This window comes from Rhododendron vialii, chromosome 1a, assembly GCF_030253575.1.
Source record: "Rhododendron vialii isolate Sample 1 chromosome 1a, ASM3025357v1".
In the NCBI taxonomy this organism is placed as follows: Eukaryota; Viridiplantae; Streptophyta; class Magnoliopsida; order Ericales; family Ericaceae; genus Rhododendron; species Rhododendron vialii.
Genome location: NC_080557.1, coordinates 41,288,678 through 41,303,800, shown reverse-complemented (window position 1 = coordinate 41,303,800; position 15,123 = coordinate 41,288,678). Strand labels below are relative to the sequence as shown.

At 42.2% G+C, this 15,123-nt stretch overlaps 1 protein-coding gene across 1 annotated transcript; it reads left to right on the top strand.

Annotated features, from left to right (window-relative positions):
- Positions 1-8,441: 8,441 nt before the first annotated feature.
- LOC131319798 (xanthotoxin 5-hydroxylase CYP82C4-like) lies at positions 8,442-12,752 on the top strand. The gene is made up of 3 exons (XM_058350231.1): positions 8,442-9,116; positions 9,557-9,897; positions 12,027-12,752. The coding sequence occupies exons 1-3, from the start codon at positions 8,495-8,497 to the stop codon at positions 12,651-12,653; spliced, it is 1,590 nt and encodes a 529-aa protein (XP_058206214.1). The 5' UTR covers positions 8,442-8,494; the 3' UTR covers positions 12,654-12,752.
- The last annotated feature ends 2,371 nt before the right edge of the window (positions 12,753-15,123 follow it).

The following is a 15,123-nucleotide window of genomic DNA, read 5'->3' as shown; positions in this document are numbered from 1 at the left end:
AGCTGAGGTGGGTCGCCTCTCATTACACCTCCAAGTCCCAGCCTAGGGCGGATGTTCTCTCATCTTTGTCTTCCTGTGACCACTCGTCACTCCTCACTTGCCATACGTACCTGGCTCTATACCTCTCTGAAGGTCAACACTCCAAGTGGCCTCGCCAAGTGTTTTCTTTGGTAGGTGGCGTAGTCACGCTCAGGCCTCAAGAAGTGCGTAAGTTCAACAGCCGATCTTGTGTACTCTCTCAGCTCAGCCAGCGTGTACTCACCTGTGTGTGAAGCTCGGGGCAGAAGTGGCCCCGCAACTTGGAAACTGGGCAAGCCAAGTGACTCTTGTGTCACATAGTTGCCTAAGTACCACTGCCAACCGAAGGTCGACTCCAACAGCACTCGGCTTGCTGTCACTGCTCTGTTCTTGGCCAAGTACTCTAGCTCTGGTGTCGCGCCACCCTACAGGTCCCACACCACCTGCAATCAAGTCAAACAAGAAGCAAGGACAAAATTGATCAGTGACAACATTAAAGCAATTCAAGAGTAAGTAACTAGCGGAGTTATGATTTACCTTCGTGCTCCTTAGATCATCCATGTACACTCGAAATGCATCAATGATCCCTCTTGCCTTTTTCTCCCGCCGGTACTATGGACTCCAAACAAGTGCGCATGGAAGAGTCCTCAAATCAGGGCACGTGTTCTCCGGAGGGTACATTTTCAGTTCCTCGTAGGCCCAAAGCTACAAAATTCAAACAATAAAAGCATCAGATATAGTCTATACAATCAAAGAAGTCAAGGGCGTACTGAATTTGAACTACAGGTTTAAATTCATACTTCCCACACTCTCCAATAGTCGCCGACGGCTCTCCTGGACCTCAAAGCGTCTCCAAGGAAGCCGCAAAGAGCACCTAGAGCTGCTCTGCCCCAGTCGAAATGCGAGGCCGTGATAAGGTCTCTCAAAGTCGGCAAGTAAGAAAGGTGCACCCAGCTGCGCCTGTTGAAAATAGGGACGCACCGAAAAGGTATAACAAGTAAGCCATCGCCATCTACGCCTCCTCCTCTGGTGAGCTCGAGGTTCCCACCAAGTACCCTCTGAATTGGTCGTACTCCACCATCTCCTCATCCCGGTGGGGCACCCTACCTAGAAACCACCTCAGGGCTGCCTTGTCCAATTGAATTCCCGTGTCAAATGGGATAGGCTCTCTTCCTACTCTCAGGCCAGTGATGGTCGCAAAGTCTAATGAGGTCACAGTTATTTCCACAGGCGGCAAGTGAAAGGTATTGGTAGTATCATGCCACCTCTCAGCAAGTGAAACAAGAACAGTGTGGTCATTCTTGGCCAACGTCAGTATTTGGATGAACTAACCAAACCCTGCCTCGTCCACCAACCTCTTAACCTGTCAGGAAGTCCTTGGTACAACGCGAGTGAGTTGCCTGCTCCTCCGTGTCCTCGTATTGTTCGGTTCCTTTTCTATTTCAAACAAGGAACAAACAACAATGAAATGCATCAGTACATGGAGGACAATTCAGGGTTCAGTAGTCGATGCGATCAATGGAAATTCAAGCTCAAGTTCAAGTGTTATGTCGATTCGAGTCAAGCGTCGAGTTCAATTCTAATTCTAAATTATGTGTCGAGATGGTTGGTTGAAGTTATGGGTTCGTATCGACATATGCTCAATTCAAGTCGGTATAAGTTCATGCAATGTGGTGCAAGCGCAAGTTCTGTCGATGCAGTTCTATTCAAGTTCAAACAGTTCAAATAGAAAGTAAAGCAGGCATTGAAAGTATACCTCTACCCAAGACATCAAACAGTGTGTGGTAGGGTCTCTCAGTATAAGCTCTGGGTCGTAGTCTTTCTCCCGTGGCTTGTAACTGTCAAACCTCGACGGAACAAACAGGTGTGGCGTCGGTGGGGTGTAAGCCTCTGCTACAAAAGGCACACACTGTAGTGCCCTCGCCTCATCAACGGCTGTCTACCATGGCAACTCTGCCTCTTGCTGGGCTCTCTAATTCGCCTCGGCCTCCTCCTCCTCGACCCTCGCCCTCTCAGCCTTTCCTCTTCCTGGGCCAACTCCACGACCCTCGCCTTCTCAGCCTCTCTTCCTCCTAGGCCAACTCCACGACCCTCTGCCTCTCCTCCTGGGATACTAGAATCGCCTTAACCACCGCTGATTTTTCCAGGAGCTTGATAGGTTGCTCTGCCTGTGCTACAAACTCCGCGAAGTCACCTTGTGTGATTGGCACGTGCCCTGAGGACCCCGCGGCCGGTGTAAACTCAACCGCCTTGGCTCGCACCTTTGTGGTCGTCCCCTCCACGATCTCTTGGTCCTTGCCTCGTATCGGGTCCCTCAGTGGAGGCACCTCACTCCCACCACCATTGCCACTGCCGCCAGCACCATCAAGGCCTACACTGGTGATCACGACACCCTCCATCGCCGTGCCAAAGTCCAGCTGTCGAACATGTGGGCCCCCTATCTCGAAACCCACTGGAGCTCGCCTCTCCTTAACCGGCGTGCACCGATCACCATCAACACCAACCTCTGGCACATTGTCTCGTTCGTTGTCGCCGCTCTATACCACGGTGGTCGTGGAGGCCCAAAAATGCTTGACGATTTTCTAGTACTAAATTAATGGGTTGCCCCAAGTGTAGGGCAAAGACCAACGTAGCACAATATCTGGTAAGACCGGAGTTGAATCCACAAAGACGATGATATGTGCTAACTAAAAAACCCGGGTTATTATAATTTAAATGGGCTCTTAGGAAGCCATCCCTTGTAGTTTGATATTGAGATTAACTAAAACTATGAAATTGTTTGGTTTTTTTAAATAATTAAAAAGGTGCGGTCGTAGAGTTTATAGCGCTCACTGCTTAGCTTCCGAACCTCGCCTTCGAATAAGGTTGAGAAAAACCCCAAGCGTAGGGCTAGGTCGTTGATAGCATAATAACCGAAAAGTCCGGGATCGTAGCCACAGAGAATCGAATATAGCTTAATCGGATTGTAGGTTTTATATGGTGGTTTCAGCGTTTAAGACGGCCAACTTGGTGATGCTTTGAAACGGTGAAAATTGCCAAGGCAAAAGACTAGGAAAAAGCTTAATTAACTTAAAAGAGGTAAGTCTAGGAATTTTCTAACCCTTGACAAAGGTTGTTACCGGTTCTCAATTTAACTCAGGCGAGAGTCACGACCGCATGCTCACGCCCGAAAGATTTAACTTTAACGACTACGTTTATCAAAAGATGTGATTAAACGGAATTAAACCAACCTATTTTTGCTAATGTATCTAACACGTGGGAGGCCACAAGCCCTCGGTATGCTGCTTGCCAAGACCGCTTGACTAAACTTCATATCAAGAAGTTAACACCCCTCGCTTAGACCAAAATGGCTAGGTTAATGAAATTCCGAAAACTATGATTTTATGCCCGAGGGTTCGAGAACCAAATAACACCCGAAGTCTTTAGGAAAGAGTAGCTCAAGACTTAGCCAAGAAACTACTCACACATATTGAAAAGGCTAGAAATTATACTAGGAAATGAAAACATGATTAACCGATAAAAACGAAAATAAACTTGATATTAGTAAGAATCTAATCCATACAAACAACTTTAATAAACGGAAAATTAACAAACGAGAAAGACTTACAAGTGTTCTTGAAAGATTTAACTAAGAAAGCTTGGAAGACATTAATGGAGAAAGACTAACCTAAACTTAACTACTTCTCTCCTTACAAGTGAGAGAGAGAGGAGTATTTATACAAAAAGACTCTCTCTCTCCTCCAAAATATCTAGAAACACACCAAAAGTAGAAAGTTGCCACTTATGAAAAGTTAAAAGCTGTCAAAAAGTAAGTCGGTAAGCCTCCTGTATCGATACTCCAAAGCCGTATCGATACTGAGCTGTTTTGCTCTGAAACCTAGGATTCCCCGTAGAGGAACCGTATCGATACAAAAGGAACCGTATCGATACTCCAAAATCCGTATCGATACACTGAAGCTTGACATGCTCTCTGTTTTAATGAAGTATTGATACTCTAATAACCGTATTGATACGGTTCTGTTATCCTTGCATCTTGGCCACAGCTTCAGAAGACAGCTCCCAACAGCTTCACAACTTCTCAGCATCTTATTTTCATTTTCATTCTCTAAACTTAAGTAAAGACTACATTTTAAACATTTCTTTTCCCTTTTCTTTACTTTTTCTTTACTTTAATTTATTTAATGAAAATAAGAAAGTACCCCCCATTTGGAAACAATGACATTACCAGAATTTCAAGATTCCAATTAAATCAAAATGTCAACCCCTCACTTTTAGTACAAAACTGAAAACTGCACATTTTTCACACGAAGAAATGGTTCAAAACATGACCTTGCTCTTCAAATAAAACCTTGCAACTTTGTAGTTACTCTTAGAAAAATTCAAAGATCAATTACCGCCATTTTTTATCTCGAAAATTGAAACTTTTTCAGAAAGTCATTTTTTCATACTTAGACAGATTTTAAGGGGCCGACAGGGTCTTCGGGTACTTGGAAGCACTTGGGTCATCCATGGGGTTGAAATGCACCTTATTTGCGCGTTTTATCTGAAAACACTAAAAACATACCTTACGTGCAATATTGCTATAAAGACTAAATAAAAGCAAGATAAAACAACATCAAACAGGACTAGTCGCATCAGATATCTATAATATTGGGTGCTCATCACTCACAACCAGTCTGGACTTATTTGCTCCATTCGTTGTTCTTGAAAACGTTCGACTATATAGAGAAAAAGATACCTCGAAAGATGCAAACCTTTATGGTCGCCTTTTACCCATGCGTAGCGAAGAATGAGTTTTGGTCCCCCATTTCCCGTTCACATGGGCTCCGACGATGCCCAGATTCGTCTAACGGATGTTCTTTATTAACCTAAAATTGCCCCTTTTTATTGTTTGAAAATAGGAGTAGTGCCCAAACTGGTCATGATGTGCTAATCACCTCGCGACCCTACTTAAAAAATTACTCACTCAGTGTCAAGCAAGAAACGGAAGAAACCCTAGTTTGAATTATGCTTCTATTACGTGAGATGAAAAATAAATAAGAGATAACAACTAATTGAATATCAACGAACAACTTAAATTAAGAATAGAAATTAAATCGAGTTACTGAAGTGCGAGTAATTGAACAAAATTTCGAAAACTTTAAGGGAAAAACAACTCTGAAAGTCTAAAACTACAAGAAAATAATCGGAACAATCCTCCAATCGGCAGCCCCGGTCTTCGTTCTGCCTCGGCAGCCCCGTTCTCTGTTCGTCAGCAGCCCCATTCTTCTTCTTTTTTCCTGTTTAAAAAAAGTGCCACTCAAAACCAAAAAACCTCCTTTTTTTTATCCTCCCCCGTGTAAAACCTTTTTTTTTTTTTTCCTTTTTTCCTAAGGCCAATTTCCCATCACCACTAATTATTCTTGGGCTTCAATTTCCAATCAATAAATGATTGGGCCCAATGGGTTTTGACCCAATTAAGATCAGTCAACGCCATATTCTCATCCATTGCCGCTTCAAACTTAAATTGATTTGACGACCAGTTTTATTTTGGCACAAAATAAACTTTGAGTTTGCGCTTTTAACTCCGAATGTTATTCATGTGCTCTTAGAGTCCTGAAATGCAATTAATAACTATCAAACCCTAAGTAGCACACCAAAGGACATAACAAGCTTAAGTTAGGGGGCGTAAATAGGCATATTTATGCACCTATCACCTCCGCCGTAGCCTGATCATCTATTGGTGGCCCCATGGCCGCTTCGCCCTCATCTCTCCGTCGATCACCATTGCTACCTTCATTCCCGTCGCCACCGCCGTTGCTAACCTCTGTCATTGTATGTGTGTATTGGGTTTTGTGGTTTCGTGGAAAGGATCGAAGGAGAAGAAGGGGATATTGGAGGAGAAGATGTCGCGGGAGAGAGAGAGAAAGAGAGAGGGGTTTGAAATTGTGGTTGTGTTGTTTCTCTCTCTTCCCCAGGAAGAAAAGGGGGAAAAAAGGGATTCGGCTGGGTCTGGGCCTGTGTTGAACTGAAGCCCACGATCTGGACTAGCGCACTAATGCCAAACTCACGCACGCATCAATTTAGGCCTAGGGCCCAGTCAACATGTTGACTGGCGCACGCAGATCATAAACGAGCGCGCATTTGTACGCTCCCCAGCTGTAGTCCATTTTACTACTATCTATGCTCTTTTCAAAAGTGTGTGCACTGCCACGGGTTAGCAGAACCTAATCTATTCAGTCCACAACGATAGTCCGTCCGTCTCAATATATTCAATCCACAATGACAGTTTGACCGTCCAACTCTATTTCAATCAATCAACGATGGCCTGTCCCATCCAAATCAACGATGGCCTATCCCATCCAAATCAACGATGGCCCGTCCCATCCAATTGCCACGATGGTGCACCTGTCCAAGCAACTTCAATGATGGTCTGCCCATCCAATCAATCCACAACGACGGTCCGTCCGTCCCGTTCTATTCAATCCTCAACGACGGGTTGTTTGTCCCATTCTATTCAATCCGCAATGACGGTCCGCCTGTCCCAGTCTAATCAATCTCCAATGATAGTCCGCCCATCCCGAACGGCTCTCTCTACTACAGTCTAGCCTTAAGCGCATCTTCCAGCAGCCTTATTGCTCTGTCTCAGATGGTATATTATAAGGAGATTGGCTTTGATTTCCAATGGATGGAATTTAACCTACCTAACACGACCCACCCGTGGTTGGTTGGAACTATCTGTGCCATGTCTAGTTGTATTCCTAGCAGCGACGGTTCACCCATCCTCATGTATTCAATCCGCAACGACAGTCGTCCGTCCTCGTCAATTCTTTGAACGGTATTCTATTTTGCTTTTGAATTTTGGGTAGCCTTTGCGGGGTGTCTAGAATCTTTGACGTTACTTGTACCAAATCAATGGTGCTCCAAGTTCTGTCAAAGAAAGGCTACTATAGACACTCCAATCTGGATTTCCAGATTAATTTACTTTTCTTTATAGTTTTTGATTCCCCAATGATGAAATAGATCGAGAACACCCCAGGAATGTCGAGTGGTTGAGCTCTGAGCGTTCCTTACCCTATCAAACCCATCTAGAAATCTTCTTGCACGCATTGGTTCAGACCTAGCTCGCACAGGTCAAAGAGCCAAGTGTTGGTCAACATTCAAAGTTTGATCATTGACCAACGCGGGGTTGCTTGGACCCGCGCGTGCCAATCCATAACTTGAGCGCGATGGTCAAATCTGTTCCATCAGCTTTCTATAGCCTGCAGAAGCCACGATCAGAGCTCTATTACACAATAGAAGCTTCTATTCTCCTGTACAACAGAGCTCCGGGCAGGGGATGTCTCACACCCCTCCCATCACCCTTTCCCCTCTCCTTTATGAGAGGGAAGACTTTGCAACCAAGCTAACCAGCCCTTACTTGGTTGGTTGAGCTTCCATCTCACCCACACAACCTCTATATATATCCCCATGCTCCTCCTTCAAAAAGGTTCCAAAACTTTGGTTACAAAAAAAAGAAAGAAAGATAGCTTTCTAGAAAATAGAGTAGACAGTTTTAATTTGATTATTCTATTGTTTTGATCCCGTGATTCTCTTTCATTTTTGTTTCAAAACTGCAGCTTTGCTAGAAAATAGAGTAGATAGTTTTCTAGAAAGATCTTTACATGGAAGTAGTGGCACTGGCACCAAAGGTATGCAATGTGCAACATGTGCTTGATATCTTCAAATCATTTCCTTCTCTTGAACAGTAATTTTAGACATGAAAGGAGATAGCAACGACTCAGAATATATTGTTTTTTTCCCCCAAGTTACATCGTGGTATGTAAAACGTTTTCCTTTTGCTTCATGCTTTATGCACGCATGTCCACCTCTTTATGGCATGTAAAACGTTTTCCTTTTGCTTTCGTGTCCTTTTTTCTTTTCAAAGATACTTTATTTTTTATTTTCCTTTGAAGAGTTAAAATCATACTGGTCCATTGGCCAGAATCACCTTATCTTTGGACTTGGGAGCAAATCTATCCACATGTGTGATTCAAGTGGTTATTTTGATCACACGTTGTGTATGTTCGGCTGTCTAAATCTGGTTTTGTAGTAACAAAAACTGAAGGTGATTTAGGACGAAAGTGCTCTAGTTATGGACTCAGTTTGAGAAGTAGAGGCTCCCGAACCAAAGTAGCTGAGGGTTGGGTCTCTCTCAGTCTCACTCTCAATGGGAAAAGTCAACATGACATTTATCGCGAACTGCTTTTCTGGTTAATTCTAGTGTTGCATTTTTTGCGTTCACGGCATGGACATGGCAGTCTGAATGCGGGTTCCTATTAGAATTTGAAATTAAAGGGCTTTAAAGGGTTCAGAAACCCCAGCCAGCCTTCTTGTCCTCTTCCCCAGCGCAATCATGTTAAAAGAAGTACATATATAGATGCATATGTTGTTCAGTTTAGAAGTGAACTACAGACTATAATCATTATTAACTCACCGACTCTCTCTCTCTCTTAAAATGGATTTTCTCCCTCTGCTTGAAGCGACTGGAATACTTCTAGCCTTACTTCTATTCTACAACCTGTGGTGGTCGAAAACATATACGAATAAGTATGCACCGGAGCCAAAAGGTGCCTGGCCGATCATAGGCCACCTCCATCTTCTAGGGGGAAAAACTCCGGTTTTCCGGACTCTTGCGGCCATGGCCGACAAACACGGGCCGATTTTCACAATCCGGCTCGGTTTGCGGTGTGCCCTAGTGGTGAGCAGCAAGGAAACCATCATGGAGTGCTTCACCACCAAAGATCGCGCCTTTCTGACACGCCCAAAATCTGCTGCATTGAAATACTTGGGGTACGATGGTGCCATGTCAGCGCTCGGTCCTCACGGGCCTTATTGGCGCGAGTTCCGTAAGGTGACGACTCTCGAGCTCCTATCCAACCGTCGCCTGGAGATTCTGAAGCAAGTGCGAGCCTTGGAAGTGGGCTCGTGCATCAAACACTTGTACTCGTTGTGGGTCAGACAACAAAGTAGTGTTTCCGAAAGAAGCGAGAATTTTTTTCGACCTGGTGCCATCAAGGTTGACATTTCTCAATGGTTTCGGCATGTGACTATGAACATGATACTCCGGCAAATTGTAGGCAAGGGCTTATCCATTTTATGAGCCGTCCTATGTTCCTTTTTGACGTCTACTTGTAGCCTTCTGTTCATGTGTAGTTTCTACAATATATACACTGCTATGTTTTTAGAAAATATTTGTTAGCCCTTTAACTCACCATTATTCTTTTGACATAGGCGGATGGTCCCCAGCTTTTTATTCCATCAATGTATCATAATCGATATTCTTGAACCTGCGAATGTTGTCTGGCTAATTCGACTCAAAGATCCTGGTTATAAAGCTCGAAAATTATGCAAAATAATTGAAGTCAGTATTGTCTGTTTTTTGGTTTAGGAAGATTATTTTCTTAATGCTAAGGTAAGAAATTATCTTTTTGCCCAACTTATTTGGCCTTTTCCATACATTTGGTTTTTATAGTTGATTGACTCTAAACCTAAATCATGGCTCTGTCCGTTATTGTAGGGGTGCGGTATGGCCTTGACGATGATGAGAAAGACGAGGAGGCTAGGCTTTTCACAAGAGCCATGGACCAGTTTATGTATCTAACTGGAGCTTTCGAGTTTTCTGATGTGATACCGGGCATTGAGTGGATGGATTTGCAAGGACATGTGAGGTTGATGAAGCAAAATGCTGAAGTGATGGACTCTTTCATGAGCAGATGGCTGGAAGAACATGTCCAGAGCAGGAAAAATGGCCTGATGAAAGAGGAACACGACTTCATGGACGTGTTGTTGTCTTTATTTCCAGAAGACGGCGTGGAATATGGGCACAAGTGTAGGAACATTGTCAAGGGAGTTTCCCAGGTACACGTCCTCCATTCATTTTCCTGCAGAAGTTCCTCTTCTTTGCTACTAAGTTTTTTTCATTTCACTTTTATGTTTTTGTAATAGTTCTTCCGAAACAATCAATGGAAGGCAAACGAGAATGGAAAACTGTAGATCGCTCTGGTGGATAAACAGGACATCGCGCCTGTTAACAAAGTGGCTCATCAATTAGGCAATATGTTGATTTAGTTGTAACCCAGTTGGATTCGAGCAATGGTTCCATCCAGATTCTATACTATAGTTCACGACAGATTCTATATACGTTCTTTCATTTGAAATAGCCCCTAGGATGGGAGAGCCAGGGATGGGCCCAATCCGATCTCTATGGGTTGGGTTGGGTCGGGTCAGTTCTTGAAGAAGTGCCATTTGATTCTTGGTCTAACATGGCTAACCTGATCGGGTTGGTTCGGTTCAGCTATCCTGCAGTAACAAACGATTGCCCTTCTACATCTACAAATTTTCTTCAGAATATTTTGGACCTTTTGCGTCAAATTGAAATATCCATCCCTCATTATGGCTTATTTTATTGTTTTGGTGACGTGAGTTTGAAGGTTTTTAACCGATTTGTCCTGGCCCTCCTGGGTACGTGTAATCCACCTGTCGCACATTGCCTAGTAGTTGTCAGGCATTGCCCTTGATTGATCCCAAGGAGATTAAGCTAGCAGCTCATGGGATTCAAACTCGTGACCTACTCACGAGGCAATTGTCGTAGCTAAACTTATCATGTGACTAACTTTTTTCGACGTAACGTGGTTCGTAATACTCCATCTGTCCCAAAATAAATGTTCATTTTAGAAATTCTAGAAAAATTAGAAGACACAACACCTGTTTCAAGTTATAGATTTCCAGGGATGCCCTTCAATCATTACTTCTTTTGTCATATTTTAATATATCTTAATTAGTTAGAGAAGGACAAAGGTGGAATGGAAAATAAGTGATTTTGTCCCTTCGACTTTTCAAAATGGACAACAAATTTGGGACAGCAGAAAGCGTTCATCCATCTTGGGATAGAGGGAGTATCAGTTATAGGGGGTGTTTGGGAATCTATTTTTTGGCTTTTCATTTTTAATTTTTTGGCTTCTTGGCTTTTTAGATTATGGTCAAAATATATTTTAGAGATTGAAGGAGTGTTTGGGAGATATGTACAGAATGTATTTTGGAACAGTAGTAGTTTTGGTAGATGAATGATGAAAATGAATTATGGATTATTTTTTACGAAATTGCCCTTGACCTTTATTATTGTCTTAAAAAGTGTACAAATTTTGTTTTCTTTTTGCCTTTGGCTGTTTCTACTGTGTTAAAATAAAACAAACCACAGTTAAATACACCCATTTTTTTTTTCGTTTTAAGAAAACAGAGACCAGTTCGGAAACAAAGCATCACAAATCTCAGTGAACACCTCAATGATAACCCTATGATGGTGATGAGAATTCACAGACAGAAAAGTCTCCAGCAAATCCTCCAGATCCCTCTGTTCAAAAAAAAAAAAAAATCCTCCAGATCCCTAGCACCGAAAATCTGCTTCTCCACAATCATCTCCACCATGGAAGTCGTGAAATCAGCGTACGAGTCACTCGATTGCTTCTCCACCACAAAGCAACCATCCTTCACTTTTCCGTCGACGACCACGTCACTTTTCCGTCGACGACCACGTCACTTTTCCGTCGACGACCACGACCCTTCTCCGAGTTTCTTCTCTTCTTTCGTTTCTCCTCTCTCTCTCTCTGGTGTGAAGTGTGAACAGATGAGGAAGAAATAAGTGGATAAGAGGAGGGGGCAAAACTGGTAAATGAAAGGGAGGTAAGTGGATTTGGTAATTGACCACAAAATGGAAAAATGTAAAAATGTGAATCCATTCTCCAAGACTGAAAAACAAAGAATCCATTCTCCAAGAATCCATTCTCATAATGCAATGCCAAACACCCAAAATAGAAAAATGAAAATGCAAAAATGGGAAAATGGGGTTCCCAAACACCCTCATAATGCTGTGAATTTCTATCATGAATAGTAGTGTTCTTACAATTTCCAAAATTTAGGCTATATATGGTTGCATTCATTATTTATTTGTAATATCACTGGATGATTTTGAAATCACATCCATCTTGCAGAGTCTTATCACGGGAGGCTCTGATACCACGACAGCTGCCATGACATGGGCACTTTCCCTACTCCTAAATCAAAAAAAATCTCTCGAACTTGTCCAACAAGAACTAGACACCCGCGTCGGAAGAGAAAGGTGGGTGGAGGAATCTGATATAAAAAACCTAGACTATCTCCGGGCCTCGGTCAAGGAAACATTGCGACTCTACCCTCCAGGCCCCCTATCAATTCCCCGTGAAGCAATGGAGGATTGCCACGTGGCTGGCTACTTCGTTCCTAAAGGGACTCGCCTGATCGTGAATCTGTGGAAATTACACCACGACTCTCGTGTTTGGACCGATCCTCATGAGTTCCGGCCAGAGAGGTTTCTTGATACCAACGGGGAAGAGGATCGAACGGGAAGGGAATTCGCGTTCTTGCCGTTTAGTGGGGGGAGAAGATCATGCCCCGGGATGACCGCGGCATATCAGCTGATGCACTTGACGCTTGGTCGTTTGCTTCAGGGATTCAATGTCGTGATGCGGATGGACGAGGCAGTGGACATGAGTGAGGGGTTGGGGCTCAGCCTGCCTAAAGCAACCCCGCTCGAAGTCCTGCTCTCCCCGCGCCTCAAATGCGAGCTTTATATGCAGTAGACATCAACGTTTGGGATATGTAACAATAACTTTTTATAATCCTGTTAGTCTCTTTCGTTGCTTTTCGAAATGGAACTCTATGTTTTAATTGTCCGGCTATATATTGTGCAAGAATAATAAAATTTCCATAAGGTTTTGCAATTCTTGTAGTAGTAATGTTGAGTTTTCAATTTACACGATAAAATTCTTTTTGTCTTAGTAAAGATGGTCTGAAGTTCACTGTTACAAAATTCAGTAAAATCAACATACAAACCTTACCAGATGAATGACACGCATCAATAATATGAGTCCTATGATATTTTTTGGCAACCCTGCCATGGACACCGACCCTGGCACACGGGGCTCACTCTTGGTGATTCGAACCCTTCAATGATTATGAAATAATTTTTCGAGTGGGATCCACAAAAAATTAATTCAATCCGATATGTGTAGGCATTTATCATCACACATTCATATGAGGTTTGTACACTTAGAACTAAGTCTCACGTAAATGTATCGTGATAGAGGCACCTGAAGCACTAGCTGCACTACGTGGCAATACTTCAAGAACAAGTAATTATTTTTTTGACCCGGTTAGATTGTGTTTAGATGCCCTTAATCTTCGATAGGAATAAGAATATGGTTACTCAGTCATTCGATTCGATGCCAGGAGGCAGGAGTAACTCTATTCTTCTATTCCTAATCTTATTTAGGAATGAGTTAATTCGGAAAAATTACTAGAGTCAACATCTTATTTTTTATGGATTGAGCTTGAAAGTAGGATTTTTATAGGGATGATGTCATTGTGAATCACATCCTTATTCCGGATAGTTTCAAACGTATAAATCATGAAAATATTGCGCATTTACATGATTAAGGTTACGGTCATTCAAACTGAACCTTAGGCTATGTTTAGAATTTAAGAAAAAGAAAGAAAATTTAAAAAAAATTCTCTTCTATTGTTTGGTTGGAAGAGAAAAAGAGAAGAAAATAAAAATTGAATAGTAAATTTTTCCTCTTATTTTCCTTCTCTTCTCTTATTTTACCTTTCTTTTCTAAGAGCTGATAATGCCAAAATCATTTTTGTTCCTATCAAAACTCAAAATGTACCTTTAATTACATGATTTGATTGCCTTTTACTACACCATTTGCTTTAAAAAATGCCCCACGAAATCCCTTTTCCTTCAGATGACTGTTCTCAAAACCCCAAAACCCGCTGGAGGTTCGCCGGAGGCACGGAGAAATCACGAAATCCCTTTTCTATTGGGTACTAATATTTCACTCCATTATGCGTATTCTCTCTCTCTCTCTCTCTCTCTCTCTCTCTCTCATCACTTCTCTTGCAATTCCCTCTCTCTCTCCACCTCTCTCATCCAAATGGCGGTTTCAAACACTAGTGCCTCTCTGGTTGCTCTGATGGCGGTGGCCTCAACCATCGTCACTCACATACGCATGTGCAATAAAGCTACAAAATGGGGAAAAAACAATAAACATTACGATTACAGACAAGAAATAAGTGTTCATTTGCTGAAACGTGTGAAATCAAATCCAGAGCAAAGAACGAAAGCACGCAATTATAATAACTAAAAAGAATATAGGTTTGCTGATATTGAACAGTTTAGGCAAAAATTGCTTGATTATATTCTGAACCTAGATCAGAAATCACACGCACGATATAAAAAATCAGTCAAAAGTAACAGCGAAAAGGAAATCAAAATAATAAGTCGCCGAAATACTTCACATTTGATAATACGCATGGCATATTAATTAAGATCAAAAAGGGAAAAAAGGAAGAAAATAAACCAAAAATACCTTGATGAAGTGCCTGATATCGGCGGCCATTTCTTTCCCCGATTTCTTTTTACAGCTTTATCGATCAAGTTTCTTTCCCCTAACCTACGTGTTATCAAAGGGCATTTCCGTAAAGTAATTGATATAGTGGAGGGCAATTAAGTTATGCAATAAAAGGTACACCTCGAGTTATGGCATAAAGGAGTTTTGGCAAGAATGAAAAGGATTTTGGCATTATCAATTCCCTCTTTTCTTTTCCTTTACTTATAATAAGTTCCAAACGGAGCCTTGCTGTATTTGGATGAGTTTTTGAGAAATTTTGTAAGGTTATGAGTGGAGAGAGTAATAATTGGAAGTAAAGGTAATGATTGGAGAGATATAAAAAAAATGAAAATAATGATTAAAGATATGAGTGAATAATAATTAAAAATAAGGGTAATAAGTGTTTTTTGAGTTGAGATTTTTTTTTCAAAAGGCAATCCAAACAAAACATAATAGATTTCTTTAAGGCGGGAACCCGAAAGTGAGTCCAAGTGGAGAATGCACTCAGGAGGGCATACAAAAGGTTGTTGCATAGTATAAACAGGGAGAGAGAGAGAGAGAGAGAGAGAGAGAGAGAGAGAGATATGGGTGTGGGCAAGTGAATCGCCAAACGTTTTTGTCCTCTTTATGGGTGAGGTTCATTAGGAAGGTGCTGTGC

Coding starts and splice junctions, on each gene's coding strand:
- LOC131319798 (XM_058350231.1), top strand. CDS start 8,495: ATGGATTTTCTCCCTCTGCTTGAAGCGACTGGAATACTTCTAGCCTTA. Junction 9,117..9,556: donor GATACTCCGGCAAATTGTAG/GCAAGGGCTTAT, acceptor CCGTTATTGTAG/GGGTGCGGTATGGCCTTGAC. Junction 9,898..12,026: donor TTGTCAAGGGAGTTTCCCAG/GTACACGTCCTC, acceptor TCCATCTTGCAG/AGTCTTATCACGGGAGGCTC.